Source organism: Amphiprion ocellaris, chromosome 16 (assembly GCF_022539595.1).
Source record: "Amphiprion ocellaris isolate individual 3 ecotype Okinawa chromosome 16, ASM2253959v1, whole genome shotgun sequence".
In the NCBI taxonomy this organism is placed as follows: Eukaryota; Metazoa; Chordata; class Actinopteri; family Pomacentridae; genus Amphiprion; species Amphiprion ocellaris.
The window spans coordinates 20,833,008-20,849,277 of NC_072781.1; the positions used below are offsets into that span (position 1 = coordinate 20,833,008).

Genomic DNA, 16,270 nt, shown 5'->3' on the forward strand with positions numbered 1-16,270 from the left:
ATGTGGCAGGAGAAGATGCACCAGCAAAAGAGATGACCGTGGGCTTCAGCGGATTATTAAACAGAGAAGATTCAAGAATCTGGCAGAGATCCAGAGAGAGTGGAATGAGGCAGGAGTCACAGCTTCAAAAACCACCACATTCAGACACATCCGAGAGATGGGCTACAACTGTCGGGTTCCTCGTGTCAAGCCACTTCTGAGCCTGAGCCAACGTAGGAAGCGTCTCAACTGGGCCAAGGAGAAGAAGGACTGGTGGTCCAAGGTTCTCTATTCCGATGAAAGTGTGCCTTTCATTCGGGAATCAAGGTCCAAGGGTTTGGAGGAAGACGGGTGAGGAACAGAACCCAAGCTGCCTGAGGTCAAGCGTGAAATATCCAGTCAGTCATGATTTGGGGTGCAATGTCCAGTGCAGGTGTTGGTAAACTCTGCTTTCTTAAATCCAAGGTCACCGCAACAGTCTAGCAGAATGTTTTAGAGGACTTCATGATTCCTTCTGCTGAGGATCTGTATGGAGATGCAGATTTCATCTTCCAGCAGGACCTGGCCCCTGCCCATACTGCCAGAAGCACCAAAACCTGGTTTGATGCCCATGCCATCACAGTGCTTGACTGGCTAGCCAACTTGCCAGACCTACACCCCACTGAGAATCTATGGGGCATTATCAAGAGGAAAATGAGGGGCACCAGACCCAAAAACAAAGAAGAGCTGACAGCAAGCATCAAGGAAATCTGAGCTTCCATAACTCCCAGGCAATGCCACAGGCTGATTGCTTCAATGCCAGGGTGCATCGAGGCAGTGATTAAGGCAAAGGGATTCCCAACCAAGTATTGAAGATTGACATATCATTTTGTAAGGTACCATATTTTGATTGATTTGATGTGATCCTAATTTCTTTCTTTTTTTTCTGCAAAAACTGAGAAGTGAATGATGATTTCTTCACAGTATTCTAATTTTTTGAATTCCTGTTTTCATGGGTTTTATGAGCTGGAAGCCCAAGTTATGTAGAAATAAACAAATAAATACTTGAAGTCATTTAAATTGTGGGCCCTGAATCTATAATCTATGAAAGTTTAATTTTTTGAATGGAATTATGGAAATAAATAAACTTTTCCATGGTATTCTAATTTTTTGGCAAGGGTCTGTATATCCAACCAAATATAGAAAAAAAAAATTGCAACAAATAAAATAAAATTAAGAAATAGAAATAATAGTGATAGAAATAATAATATATAAAAACAAACAGAAAAAATGAAGAAAAAATAAATAAAATAAACAAACATTTATTTTTATATATATATATATATATGTATATATATATATATATATATATATATATATATATATATATATATATATATATATATATATATATAAACTCAAATATAGAACGAAATTAGCACAAAATAAATCAAAAAATATCTAAATAATAATAATATATAAACCCAAATACAAAAGAAAATGAGCAAAAAACAAAACAAAAAAAAAAAACAAAAAAGAAAATACATATAGAAAATAGTATTTTTTTTTATTTTTAAGCTGATGTATTTCTGCAACAGTGGGTTTTACAGGGTTAAAGAACACCAGCTTGCTAACAAGTGGAGGAATAGCATTAGCTTGCTACAGCTAACAGAAGGCTGGTGCTTCGTAACAGAGCGGCCCAATAGTATGTGTCTGCAGAGCCGGTGCAGCCCTCTCCGTGCAGCCTCCGGCTCTGCAGACATACCCTTCTCGACTTGTTACACAGTGACACCCAGCTGGTAGGAGGAGCGCTTTGGGGCAGGTCAGGCAGGCGGGCGGGCCTACAGTATGAGGAGAGAAGAGGTGGAGGATTACATAAGTTCCTTTCAAACAACGATCTTGTGATTTCCAGGTACTTGTTGGTCTGAGTCAGTTGTTCAACGGCAGTAACCACCAACGATGGGGAACCGAGTCGCCCGTGAAGACTACGAATGGGTTTACACGGACCAGCCTCATGCCGACAGAAGAAAAGAGATTCTGGGTGAGCTAGCTTAACCATTAGCAAGTTTCGGATAAAGCTATTGTCAACTTAGATAAAAGTATGTTAACTCGGTGTCTAATATGACATCTAACTTTGGTTAACTGGCCACCACAGTCGTTGACTCCATTTGCTAACGCAGGCCGACTAAGCTAACGGTTCTCTATGCGCCTATGTATTTACCGGTCACAGCTAACAGACCTGGTTATGTTTATCGTCGGTTAATAGTTAACGTCCCGTTTAACGACTAAAAGCCACTGCCATGGGAGTTACAAAAAATTTAGTTGTCGTGATATATACAGGCTAGTTACAGCTAGGTGGTTAATGTACTCGCCTGATGTTGGTGTTGGGCTAGCAACGGGCAGCCACATTTTGTAAGTAAAGCCTCAGTAGTCATTCTGCCACTCCCTGACAGAACTTTTCTCCCTGTCGACTTTCTCCCGGTGAAGTTGCATTAACGTTGAGACTTTAGATACTTTAGACACCATAATGGAATACAAGTTTTAGAATGTCCTCGTTGTTGATGATTAGTCGTCTTTTGAGAGACATTTTGAGTAGCCAGCAGAAGTAGAAATCCCCAAATCCTTGCGCGACTCTAAAGTAATGTCAGTAAATTAAGTCAATTTGAATTTATATGTAGGCAAGGTCAGTAAGTATTATGAACCGATTTTATAATATGCAATACAATCTTGGAGGGACTAGTCTCTTAAACTTCTTCAGTGTTTCAAATGCACTGTAAATATTTACCGCAATACTTTGTTTTGAGTTAATCAATGTGATAATCCAATGCTGTTTAGGATGCTCGTGTTTTTAATTGCTGCACCATTTTATCACATGTATATTTAGATATTTTCCTGCATACAGGAGCTGCAGTGATCAGTAGAGTAATCAATTAGTGGGTAACCAATATAATAAAATTTAACTTACAAAATTCAAACAAATTCGGCCTTTCATTACAACAGAAGTCGCTAAATCCTACCTCCAATGCGTGAGCCTTTCTCACATCAAATACTGCTTCACTACCTGGTCGTTAGCTAGAGTCACTGCTCTAGAACCTATTGAACAGCTTGATAAAAAAGCAATCAAGGTGTTTGACAAAAAGCCACAGTCATTTCATCATTGTGCAATCTTAAAGAAGTATCGATTCCTAAGTCTTGAGAATTTCAAATCATTTATAAGTGTTAGCTTAATGTATACGTCTATGAATGGGATGGCCCCTGGGGGATTTTATCAAAAAAGAGAAATGGTAACACAAGGTTAGCCACCAGGGGTGATTCTGAAGTCAGAATTGAAATTCTCAAAACTACTTGTTCAATTTTCACATCATTGTGTCACTTGTGCACATCAAAAAAGCAGTTTGTCATTTCTTTGAACAAGTTATAAATGCTTTGGTACATCCATGCAAATGATTATATACAATTCTCTGCTGTTTCCTACATTATCAATTGCTTATGTCATGTTAATCAAAATACATTATAATGGGTCTCTTGAATAGTCTCACCCCCCACAGCATTTAGGCATTAGTTCATCGTATAAGTCTTTACATGCAAAATGGTTGAACAAGTTGTTGTAATATGTTGAGGATATGTCTATACATTTCCATTGGACAATTTTTCCAAATCTGTCCTTAATTGGTAAATTGCTCCCAGGTGAATCTTGAATTTCTCTAATAAAGGGAAATGTGTGAAGGGGTAGGGTTTTCTGAAATCACTCAAAGACGCAAGAGAAGATATTCATGATGTGGATGAGAATTTGTGGCCCCACAGACAGGAATGTCAGGAGGTTTAGGAAGACTGCACTGTAATTCCTACAGTACTGCATGTACAATTTTCCCTAAGGAGCTTGTCCTATGTTCATATTTCTACTTTAGTTTTTTTGTTTTTTTCTTTGTGCTATGCAGCGCTGTTTTCCTTTCTGTATCGCAATCACGTGGTCTGTCAACAAATTACAGTACAAACAGTAAAAACGTTAAAGTGAATCTTGTCCAGTCTCTTGCAATCAATCTCCCACATACACTAAGGTGTAAGTTACAATTTACAATAAGTCATCAAAACTTTAGCCATAGTTCACATCATAACATCCCTCCAGAGTCCACTGTTAGAATGATAACATGACTAAGCAATTTGAATGTCTTATCCATATACAATGACACAAGTACTTTTCATTCTGATGGCACTGACATGTTCATTGACACAGATATTTACTTTTGAGAGATGAACTAAGGATTTTGAGCAAGAGACTGGCTTTTGCAGGTAATCCATGGTGTTTTGCTATTTGTACGAATTGTTCTGAGAAATGCACTTACTGTTTTGCAAATGTAGAGGATGATTCGAGAAATGTATCAAACCGACTGAGAAAAACTGTAAGAGACCGTATAAGGCATGGCTGATTAACAATGAAACTTGTGAACATTGAAAAAATCTGGCACTTTAAAAACAGGCACTTTAACTATAAGCACTTTATGACAGGCTCTGCCTAGAAAGCGTTTTACTAAAATAATAGCACTTTAGGGTAGGTTTAGCCCACCCAGAATGCATTTATCATTGTTGTCTTTGTTTTACTATGTTGTTTTTTACTTCTGTAACCTGTATGTTTTTCTTTTGTGTGTGGGATAGCGGATGGAAATTAGCCTTGTGCTAAATCTGGCTTATTTACTGCAACCTTGTGTAAACTTATGAGATTGTGCGTTAATTAATATGTACTGTCCCGTACAAATAAATAAAGAAATGAGAAATGAAATGAGTTGATAGGATCCACACTTATTCTAAATTAGGGCTGCTAATATTAAAATATAAATTTATAAACTAATTGTTTGCTTTCGTAAAATGCTTGACAAAGCCACATCTCCCTGAAGTTCAAGGTTCAAGTTTTGTTCACTGCTTTGTCTAACAACGTAAAAGCCAGAGATAATCAGTTTAACGACTAAAAGAAATGACAGTCAGATAATCTGAGATGTTGGAGGTGTGGGAACAAGCAAAATGTTGGCATTTTTGCTTGAAAAAGTAAGTTTGCATGGTTAATTGCTTAAATGGTGTTATTGCTGCTGCATTCGATTGCATAAGACGTTACCCTGGTCATGATATAAAAAAAAAAATTAAGAATTAGATTTAGTTGAATTTATCAGCTTTAACCCATTTATCAAGGTACATAGGAAATAATTTTATTAATAAAACAACAATGGAAAAACACACATATAAATACACTCACATAAATATATAAGGATAATAGGAAAAAAGTGTCACTACTTATTGGTATTGATGAAGTGTCTGTCACCAGTATATTTTGCTCTATTTCCGAGGTCTAGATGTATCTAATAAGGTGGCTGGTGAGTGCAGATATCACAGAGATGTTAAACATTCAAACAAATACTCTATTTACTTGAAGTGTTTTACCCACAACTGTGTAACCCCACATCCTCCATCTAAGCAAATCACTGTGATCGATTGGATTGGAGTAAGACCTATCCCACCAATTAAGGAACTCTGTTGGTCCATGCTCAGACTTGTTTTTATGGAACAGGCTGGTTGCTGTAACATCAGGAAGTTTCACAGTGTGCTATTCCTGAAGTTAGCTTGTTCAGTCATTGGTATAAAAAATACAGCAATGATTGGAGAAGCACGTGTAGGCACTAGCGATGCAGATTTTAAATGTTTTTCATACATACATACATTTTCAATATATGATGAAGCTATGTTAGCCACCAACATGTGACATTCACCTCAAAAGTGGCTTGATTTATTGGCCACCTTCTTAGTAGACAGCTGTTGTGTGAGAGTTTGTCTCATCTTGAAAAGGTGAATCTTGGCCAGAAGTCTTTTTCATGGTGACCCATTGCTAGCTTAGCTCCCTACAATGCTCTCTTCTTGCCAACACGGAACTGCCCATAGTCTGAGCTATCACCTTCTCGGGTGACTGCAGTGTTCCATTTCAGTGAACAGAAAGAGGTGCTGCAACTATTCTGAAATTCATTGTCTGACATACATACCCTTTGTCTTCTGCATTATCGGTCAAAAAATTTGAATCGGGTAAATTATTAACGACAATTAATCAACTAATGATTATTAATTAACATCCCTAGTAGGTAATCTCATCTGGTGGGACCTAGTCACTTTCAACACGGCATCAAATCTGAAATGTGAAAGCAGTCATGTTTAGATAGGCATGGACTAGCATAAATTTATTGATACCTTTCGCATCAGACGGCAGCAAGATTCATATGAGCATCTCCAAAACTAGAGACTTGCTTGCATTCACACATGGAACAACAGTGTTAATTTCATTAATTACTTATAAATTTCTCCCCGACAAGGAAACAGGATCGAGTTTATAAGCTGCAGTTAAATCATTTGTTTACACAGCAAGTGTCCCCAAGTTGAGTCCCGTGTACCATCACAGCTGTCTGTTGGGATGTATGGGATGTTTTTATCTCACTGTTGGTAAGGTAGTAAGGTTGTCATCACACATGGACAGAACTTTCAGCATTTAGAAAATTGTAAATTCAGTAGGCTATTAGTTTTGCTGTTAGTTTAGGTTTAATGCATTATGTAATGCATTATACATCATACATTACCTGATGTACTGTCCAGACTCGTGTAAATGACAAATACTGCATGCATACACACAAATAAACACATTTTACAAACTTTTTTATTTTGTAAACACGTGACTCAAACAATTTTGTTGGATTTACACAATGCCAAACAAGAAAAGCACTCAGAGAGCGCAGTACTCTGCCAAGGCTGCTCAGTCGTTGTATGATTTCCGATGGATAAGTCCCGATAAGTCTGGAACAGTCAATTTGTAGTAGAATCGCAATCATGTGATCGTCAGCAGGCAGCTGTCGTAGTGTTCACTTGTAGTCATAGTTACAATGTGGCTATCTTGCAATGATACAGAAATCTTGAACAAATCCGTGGATCCAGACTATAAGCCGCATCAGTGCCAAAATCCAATCACTTGGTCCTTGTGTCATTTCTGACCTTCCCTGAAAATTTCATCCAAATCCGTTTTTGAGTAATGTTGCACACAAACGTACGCCGATCGTCACATAACTCCTTGGCAGAGTAATAAAAGCCTTGCTACCGTGGTTCTCTCTGGCAATGTGGAGATATGTCTGAATAAAGCTGTGAGAATTAACACTTTTCATTAGCAGAAAAGTGACCTCTGTCTAAATGACAGAATGTGGTTACTGTAACAGACTGATAAAGCCATATCTGATGTTTGAAAAGGACTTTACATCAGATAAATACCAATATTGCACAAAGTAGTTATGAACTTAACTGCATTTGAAATGCATAAAGACTAAAATATGATATAGCAAAATCTTTTGGTCCTTGAAAACATTTTAGGAAAAATATTTAAGGAGTAGCACCACTTGCAAAGGCATCATTATGAGATATATATATATATATATATATATATATATATATATATATATATATATATATATATATATATATATATATATATATAAATAAAAACAAATACTACCCCAGCTGTGTACAGACTCTTACGCTTAGTACTAGATTCTTCTTAGACCACTTTAATGATCACAAACTGCAGATACGCTTATTAATTCATCTCCACTGTTTGTGTTAACAAGAAATCAAAGTAAAATCTGTAAATAGCTAGCTAATTTAACAGACAACACAAACTCAGGGACACACACAAAAGACCAAGTGTTTCAATGACCTCTGACCTTTCCTTTGTCTGGGATTTGTGCCATTGTAGGAGTTAAGAGGTTGGTTGTTGCTGCAGGGAATGTAACTGTGTGGAGTCATGTGCCTCTGGCTTGTAGAAGGAGTTTAGCACAGTTCAGTGATGAAAAATTATGTGGTGTTTGTTGAGACTTGTCTTGCTGCAGTAACGTCCGACTTCTTAGGTAGCTAGAACACATACATGTAGCAGGAGGTCTTGTATGCTCTTTATATCTATTAAGGAAATGAATTGAAATGGCTGAACAGCCACAGCATTGTGTGTTGTTTCACTATTCACATTAAATTGTATCATATTTGACCTTTGTCACTGGTATTTTCATACTCTAATAGTGTCATCCTACTAGCTGTATTCTTGAAAAGAGTGAGTGAAGTTGGTGCAGGTTTGAACAGTTGGACAGAAGAGTGAATAAAATTACTTCATGGTGGAAAATTTGTTGATAGAGTTTTGCTGTAGCGGGTTGGTGACAGCAGTGAGTGTCAGATGAAAAAGAGGTGAATCTAATGGAAGGAGACGAGCAATTGACAATACAGTGAATAAGTAGCTATACTCAGTTTACAGAATGTTGAATGCATTTTGTGATTTACTTCACAGCTTGTTTTTTGACTGTTGTATGTGAAATGACATCTGCATTGGCAATACTGGGCAGTTGGAAGGCGATAAAACATAACTGGTGCTGTTAAATATGATTATTGAAATTCTTTCATATAATAAATGAGGGCTGATCCAATGACCTCAAAGTTAAGCAATTGGAAAGCAGATTATATGTCCTGACAGTGAAAAATTTTTGTTCCATTTGTCTGATGGCTAACTATTTTGAAGCAGTGTGACATGATAACATGTAGACAAGGCCTTGGCATCTTCAGCAAATCACCTGGATGCCTTTACATGTTTGATTTTCTTCTTCTTTCATCTCCTATTAGTCTAACTACCTATGTATTTATTATATATACCATTATTGCATTACACTCACTCTGTTTCTCCCTGTGTCCTTTCTCCGAGTGTCCCTGGTCCCAGAGCTGGAGGCTTCAGATCTATGGTTGTTCTCCCACCAACTGTAACCCTCTACCTCTTCCCCTCTACCTCCATCCCTCTATCTCTACCTTTCTACCTCTTCCCCTCTACCTCTACCCCTCTATCTCTACCCCTCTACCTCTTCCCCTCTACCTCTACCCCTCTATCTCTACCTCTCTACCTCTTCTGTCCCTCTCAACCTACCCGGCCAGCAGGCAGATGGGTCCCCCCACATAAAGAGCTGGGTTCTGCTCGAGGTTTTTTTCCCTGTTAAAAGGGTGTTTTCCTTGCCACTGTCGCCTTTTGGCTTGCTCTGGGGGTCAGGCATATGGGCTCTGTAAAGCGTCTCGAGACAATTTGACTGTAATTGGCGCTATATAAATAAAATTGAATTGAATTGAATAGTCGCTAAGGTAAAACATTTGAGAAGTAATGAGGTATTAAATATGCCCTGGAATTTGTAAATACCTGTTGGAGTCTGTAGCTCTGACAGACAGAATACCTAGTGTATGAGGGGTGGAGCAACTCTGTTTTGCACACAGATGATGATGGAAGAGAAGTAAACGTCCAGTAGTCCTGGTAACACTCCACTACACTTAATGCAGAAAATGTTTGTTGCCACAAGAGTGACAAGTCGTTTGCATGTAAGAGCAAAAAGAGTCAGTGTGTCGAAACATTCGAAAAAAATTAACCACATACCGACAGAGAAATGTTCGACTGCTGAGCTTGTAGTTTATCTCGAACTAACCAGGTATGTGGTGTTTATGAGCACACAGACTTAACTTAATTCTACGAACATAGGCTACTGATTTAAAAGTAACTATTTGCCAGCTGTCTGTTTAACTGTTCATAAATTCGGTGTGAACCCACCCGCCAGCAGACAGATGTGTCCCCCATATAAAGAGTTCTGCTCAAGGTTTCTTTTACACAGAACAGCATTAGAAGAATGTCAACATCCATTTTGTTGACATTTTTCCACTCTTTTCCTCCAGCTGTTGCTGCTCTCCGTCCCTCCCAAGTTTGTGCACTGCATCACCTCTTGTGATAAAGAGTTTGGCGTAGTAATACAAACATTCTAATTTCTTTAAAAGTATAAAAGGTAATACAAAAATTTAAATGCAATGATACCAAAAACTTTTTTTTTTTTTTTTTTAAATAGGAATATCTGGAAAACAAAATGATAAAAACTTTTCATTAAAAAAGGTATTGCAAGAAAACAACCTCACCAGGTCATTTTTGACCCACTTGTGCATCTAAAGGTTAAAATTGTTCCGAAGTTAAACTCTTTTTAATATGAGTCAGCAACACCTCATTATCAAATATTTGGTAGTGTTAACTTTTAGTTGTTACTTTATGAGGTTACCTTGTGTCATGTTGTCAGTAACAGATGAGGGACTCTGTTTCACTCTGCTGGCTGTTTCTGAAACTCATGTTTCTGAAGTTAGATATGATATGTGATATAATAATTTTGATGCTGATTATTTTAGTACTGACTGACTGAATTTTCTTTCAACATTATTTAGCTGGCGTGCTCCCTTTTGAAAGAATTTAGTTGGCACTTACTTTCTCTGTTTGATTCCTTTCGCTTTTTTTGGCACCCTGATTTCCAATTTTTGGAGAAAGATGTGACTATCACAGTGCATATTAGTGCTCCAACATCAGAAGTCACGCAGCTAATTAGTTCTATTTTGAGGTGAATTCTAGTGCAGAGGTTTTGTGCATTGTGTAAAGCATGAATAGCTAAACGGAGCATCTATCGGGGGGGAAAGGAAAGTATCTGCAGTAGCACAGAACAATGTAAAACTTTATGACTATCTTTTGCATGTGTAATGTCATAGCCAAACTACAATTTCTCTGAAAATTTAAATATGATTTAAATCACCCTTGTGCTGTTCCTTTAATCCCAATAATATGTTTCAGTCATTGTAATAAAATCTTGTGAGCGCTGGTGCCAAATGCAGCTCTAAGATCTAGCAGAACAAATACCTTTATATTTTCAATTACTAATGATAATACAGAAATTATAAATGCGAAGCTTGTACAGGGATATGATGGTCACTGACAGCAAATGCCCATAAAAGAGCCTCCAGAGTTGGGAAGAAAAAGGCAGACCCTTACAAGACTGGCTTCCATATCATCAGTCCACATCTAGAAATGTGCTCATAAAATGTGTGCATGAAGGAGTTTAGCTAATACTTCTATATGTATCCTGCAGAATCAGCTTTGTCAGTATTGATGATCAGATATATTTTAATATAATGATGTGAATCTTCATTGAATTTACCTCAAGTCTCTTGTATTTCCCCTACAGCCAAATATCCAGAAATCAAGTCACTGATGGGCCCTGACCCGAAGCTAAAATGGATTGTGTGCATGATGGTGGCAATACAGTTTCTAGCTTTCTATTTGGTCAAAGATTTGGACTGGAAATGGGTTTTGTTTTGGACTTACGCATTTGGCAGCTGTATCAACCACTCAATGACCCTTGCTATTCATGAGATTTCCCACAACACAGCCTTTGGAAACAATAAAGCCATGTGGAACCGCTATTTTGCCATGTTTGCCAACCTGCCCATTGGCCTGCCCTACTCTGCCTCATTCAAACGCTATCACCTCGACCACCACCGTTACCTTGGTGGAGATGGTGTTGATGTTGACATCCCCACTGAGTTTGAAGGATGGTTCTTCTGCACACGCTTCCGCAAGTTCATCTGGATTATTCTGCAGCCGCTGTTCTATGCTGTCCGGCCCCTCTGCATCAACCCCAAACCCATCAGCCAGCTGGAGGTGACTAATGTGACCTTCCAGCTTACCTTTGACGTCCTGCTCTACTGGGTGTGGGGGGCCAAGCCTGTGGTCTACATGCTGGCTGGCTCTATGCTGGGAATGGGCTTGCATCCCATCTCCGGCCACTTCATAGCTGAGCACTATATGTTCCTCAAGGGTCATGAGACCTACTCTTACTACGGCTCCCTCAACCTGCTCACATTCAACGTGGGCTACCACAACGAGCACCACGACTTTCCCAGCATTCCAGGACGAAGGCTGCCCATGGTGAGTACAGCTGGGTGACAGTGGAGGCCATTGCTACCTACAGGTCAAATGATTTACAGACCACATTGTCACATCCCTACCAGCACCCCTAAACCATTTTAGTTGTCAACATTTTTTCCATTGGCCTGCAGTGCCCTATAATATAGTAAGAAGCGAAAAAACAAATAAGACCTGTATTTGTTCCATGGACCAGATATGAAAAAATGACAACAGCTAGTGGAAAACTGTAAAAATGACAATTGTATTAGGAATGCAACACTTGTTGCTTCTTTCTTGAAAATGTCATTGCTTGGTGGCTCTTGATGCACTGATACTAGCTTCTGTCCTTACGAAGCTCTCTCAAGTTCTTAAATAGACTTGTCTTGACAATCCTCTCCAGACTGCAGTCATTCCTGTTGCTTGTGCACCTTTGCATACCACAATTTTGTCTTCCATTCAACCTTCCATTATCTAATCATACAGCTGCCAACAGCCAGCAGCTGTATGGCACACAGAAGTTCATTTTCAGAAATGGCCTTCTGTGTGTCCTCCTTGTGGAGGTTGTCAGTGATCTTCTGGTCAGCAATCTTCCCATGATTGTGGTTGCATGTATTGGACTAGACCAAGAGATACTGTATTTATACGCTTTGATTAGCAATTTAATGAAACTCGAAATGAAACCTTATAATTTGAGATATGGGATTTATGATTTTCATGACCTATACACCATTTCATCAAAATCAAAACAAAAAAGGCTTGAAATATTTGACTTTACAACTAATGAGTACAGAATATATGAAAGTGTACGTTTTTGAATGAAATTCTGAAAAAAAGGTAACATTCCCACATTATTCTAATTAATTGAGATGTACCTGTACTCCTTATTGTAAAAATAAAGCAATAACTTTTATCTTTGTAGACACTACACTTAACTATATGAATATGGTGTGACTGTTTTGTTAACTACGATACATGTTATAGTAAACAGGACAATTATATAGGTAAATTCTGTATTTACCTATAATGAACTAAAATAGAAGTATAGGGGTGGCTTTTTCTATGAGCTTCTTGTCCTCACATAAGGACATTTATCATATTAAGTTGAAATTATGGAGATGAATGTTTATGAAGGATTAAAAACTGTTGTCATTTATTTTATATTCATTTGCAGCTACATGTATAAAGCACCCAACACTTTCTACTGAAATGGAGACATTTAGTTATGACACAGGGTTTTAAAAGGGGTCTGACAGTATCAGCATTATTAGGTTAGTTTGGTTTCTTTATGAGCCACAGGCTTTCTCAGCTCTGTCCACCAACAGTTAGTCACATCATTCACAGATTACCAGAGCCATGCCACAAACAGAAAGGAAACTTGAAAATGATCAGTGTTTAAAACACGTAAGCGATAACAGGCTGAGTCATCTGTAAAGTATGTAAGAAAACTGTCATCCTAAGGCAGCATTCAGCAGTGTTTACTCTTTCTTTTTGGTTTCCAGGTGAAGAAAATTGCAGCGGAGTATTATGATGACCTGCCTCAGTACACATCCTGGGTAAAGGTCTTGTATGACTTCATCATGGACGATGCATTGAGCCCATACTCTCGTATCAAGAGGAGGCTGAAGGGCGATGTCAAACAGGAGTAACTTCACTGGAACAAAGATGCAGTATCCACCAAGACAGCAGCCAAAGTCATCATTTTTAAAGCTTAACAGCTTCTGCATAATATGTTCAACATGTGGCATCAGGGTGGAGATTGTTGTGCATGAATTTGAAAATGTTGCTGTTCCTGAACTGGCTTATAAAATGTTTTCAGTTACTTGTTGTCAGGACAGGTAATGTTGAACTCAAAAATAACTATTTCAAATTTGTTAGGGTCATTACAGGCAATATATTGGACTGGCTGCACAAAGATTTTAGCTTTGCTCAAACAATATTGTTCAACTTACAGTGAGACATTTAATTTACTGTTCATTGTGAATGAAGGAAGATTTAGTGGATTACCATGAAATTTGGTACAACCATTTAAGTTTCCTTCAGGATGAATCTTAATCACTTTGGTGATCCCCTGACTTTCAGTTTGTCACATTTCATTATGTCCACACATGGTTTGTGCTCAAGGCTTTCAAGCTGGTGTGCTAATATGCACTGAACAATGAGTGCTCTTTATGCGTCGTCTGTTTTCACCGTCCCTGAAATTAATGTCGGCACACTGATCAGTAATGACTAAAACAGCCAAGAATACGAAACAACATTCAAATATGGACAGATGGCTGAAAGATATTATGCTTCTACAATGCCTCAGGTGTAGTTGCCTCACCTGTACTAGCCATAGTAACAGGTGAAAAAGATGGCAGTCATGGTAAATATGTTAGTATGCTGATGTTACATCTTGATGCTGCCTCTATACAGCAACACAGGCTGCTAGCATTACAGTACACTCTAAATTCTTGATACACTGATAAGATAAACCACACAAAAGAGTATTCTTTGTAATCCATCAGTGATCGATCTACTTTGCTCTCAACATGTCACTGACTGTAGTTGTGTCATTCTTCTTCTACCACTGTTACATATTTAGTGTCTTCCGCTTTAAGCTACTTAGCAGAGCTCATCAGAAAACGTAGGCCTTCTTTAAAAATTGAACAGCAACAAGGACGTTTTCCCAAAAAACTTCATCACTTGGGGGTGGAACAACAGTTCACAGTGTCAGTGGACCCTAAAAACTGGTTTCCTTCTCATTGCTCACTGCATAACAGTGGTAAACCACTAATAAAGTCAATAAATGCAAGATTCATTATAGACCAGTCTAAGTCTTTGTGCAGCCAGCCCCAGAAAGGATCAAGAGACACACCAAAACCAAAAATAAGAAGGAGAGAGGGAAAATGTGTATTTGTTGAAGTGGACCAAAGTTGAACTGTTGATCTTTCTGTATGATCTTGTTGGTTGCGTCTGTTGCAGGATGCTGTCTTGTGAGTGAGATCTGAGGGTTGTACTGTGAAGCAAGACTTGAGAGTTTGCAATGTTGTGCCTATAATCAAAGTTTTGGTGTCATGAATGTGGGTGACTTAACCTCCTAGGTCACAATGGCAACTAATGCTGTGGCGCTAACCTGATCCAGAGCAGGCTATGTTCACAAATTAGATTTAAATCAGCTGCAGAAGTGCGTCCTTTTTACCAGCTGTTTTCCCAATGATTCTCTAGATGTTATATCTGGCAACAGGTTGAGATGTATGTTACAGAAACCACAGAATGAAGCTGTATAGTTACAGTATCACACACTCTACCTACATGAACTTGGTAGGTGATACAGAAAACGCATGAATATGTTTTTATGAAAATGTGCTTTGTTTGATCCTGACTTGCTGAGGCCAGTTACACCGTTGGGACTGCAGCTAATAGAACAGAGTTGAAAATTGATTATTAAACTGATATTACAGAGAACGTTCAATAAATAACATTAATTTCACTTTGATTTGGCCAAAAATTAAATGGATTCTTAGACCTAAATGCATTTCAAAACAGCTTCATGAGGTTAAAGGTTTTTGGAAATAAGCAGCAGCATCAATTGGTAAAAAATATTAGCATGCTATTAACACTTTTGTACCAGCCTTTCCTCTTTCTCATTTTCAGGAAGAGTGTTTTAGGTTGCTTTCCATTTAAACAACCTGTAGACTGAAGTAGGCGGCAACCCATCGGTCCATTTTGCACACAAGAAAAGCTGCAATTTGTTGTATATGCCTCTTTTATATGTGAGCACGCACAGAGTTTAAAGCAGAAAGCCTGAGTTAACAAATAACCACCGTCTTGATAGCTGTTATCTCTGAATGGAGTTTTAGTTTTTGCTGAGCGAGCTCACACACTGAAAGTTTGACAAACTTGCTCTGTGGTACACCTCTCAGATCTGCTTGACATCATGTGTTTATGGAAAGACTTGGTTATCTTACATGTTACACTTAACATATAAAACATGTTACATATCAAACTTAATATTTTCTGATCCATGACACTTTTTCCCCCACATTCTCTGCTTTTGAACATGCAGCATTTAGTGTAGAATGTTTTTTACAACCTCAGACTGTTGAAGTTGAGCTTTCTGTTACTCACTCATGTTACTTACCGTTTATTTTCGGTTCCATGATTATGATCTTAATTTAAGTTTTATGAATTTACTCACTTTGAAAAACTGTATGTCCAAAACTGAACAAGTGATTAATGTTAAAACCTTGAAGCTTTGTTGTCTTCCTTTTGTTTGTTTGTTCACTTTCTCCAGCTCTAGGTTGTACAGGCATCTACAACTGATGTCATGTCCTCTGTGTTTTATATTTAAAGCCAGGAGATTAAGCAGCCTAAAATGAAATTATTTGTTACTTGCGGAATTTGTTGAATACACTTTTTTAGATTCAGTATCGTTAACTCAAAGGCAAGACATGAATAAATAACGTACTATTCTAAATTGCCATTCTAAAAAAGGCTTTTTAAACAGCATTTCCACCAGAGTCCTCAAACTAA

The 16,270-nt window shown here is 38.0% G+C and overlaps 1 protein-coding gene across 1 annotated transcript; it reads left to right on the forward strand.

Annotated features, from left to right (window-relative positions):
• Positions 1-1,770: 1,770 nt before the first annotated feature.
• On the forward strand, positions 1,771-15,989 carry degs1 (delta(4)-desaturase, sphingolipid 1). Its single transcript, XM_023262816.3, has 3 exons — positions 1,771-1,999; positions 11,037-11,779; positions 13,258-15,989. The coding sequence occupies exons 1-3, from the start codon at positions 1,918-1,920 to the stop codon at positions 13,402-13,404; spliced, it is 972 nt and encodes a 323-aa protein (XP_023118584.1). The 5' UTR covers positions 1,771-1,917; the 3' UTR covers positions 13,405-15,989.
• Positions 15,990-16,270: the final 281 nt, after the last annotated feature.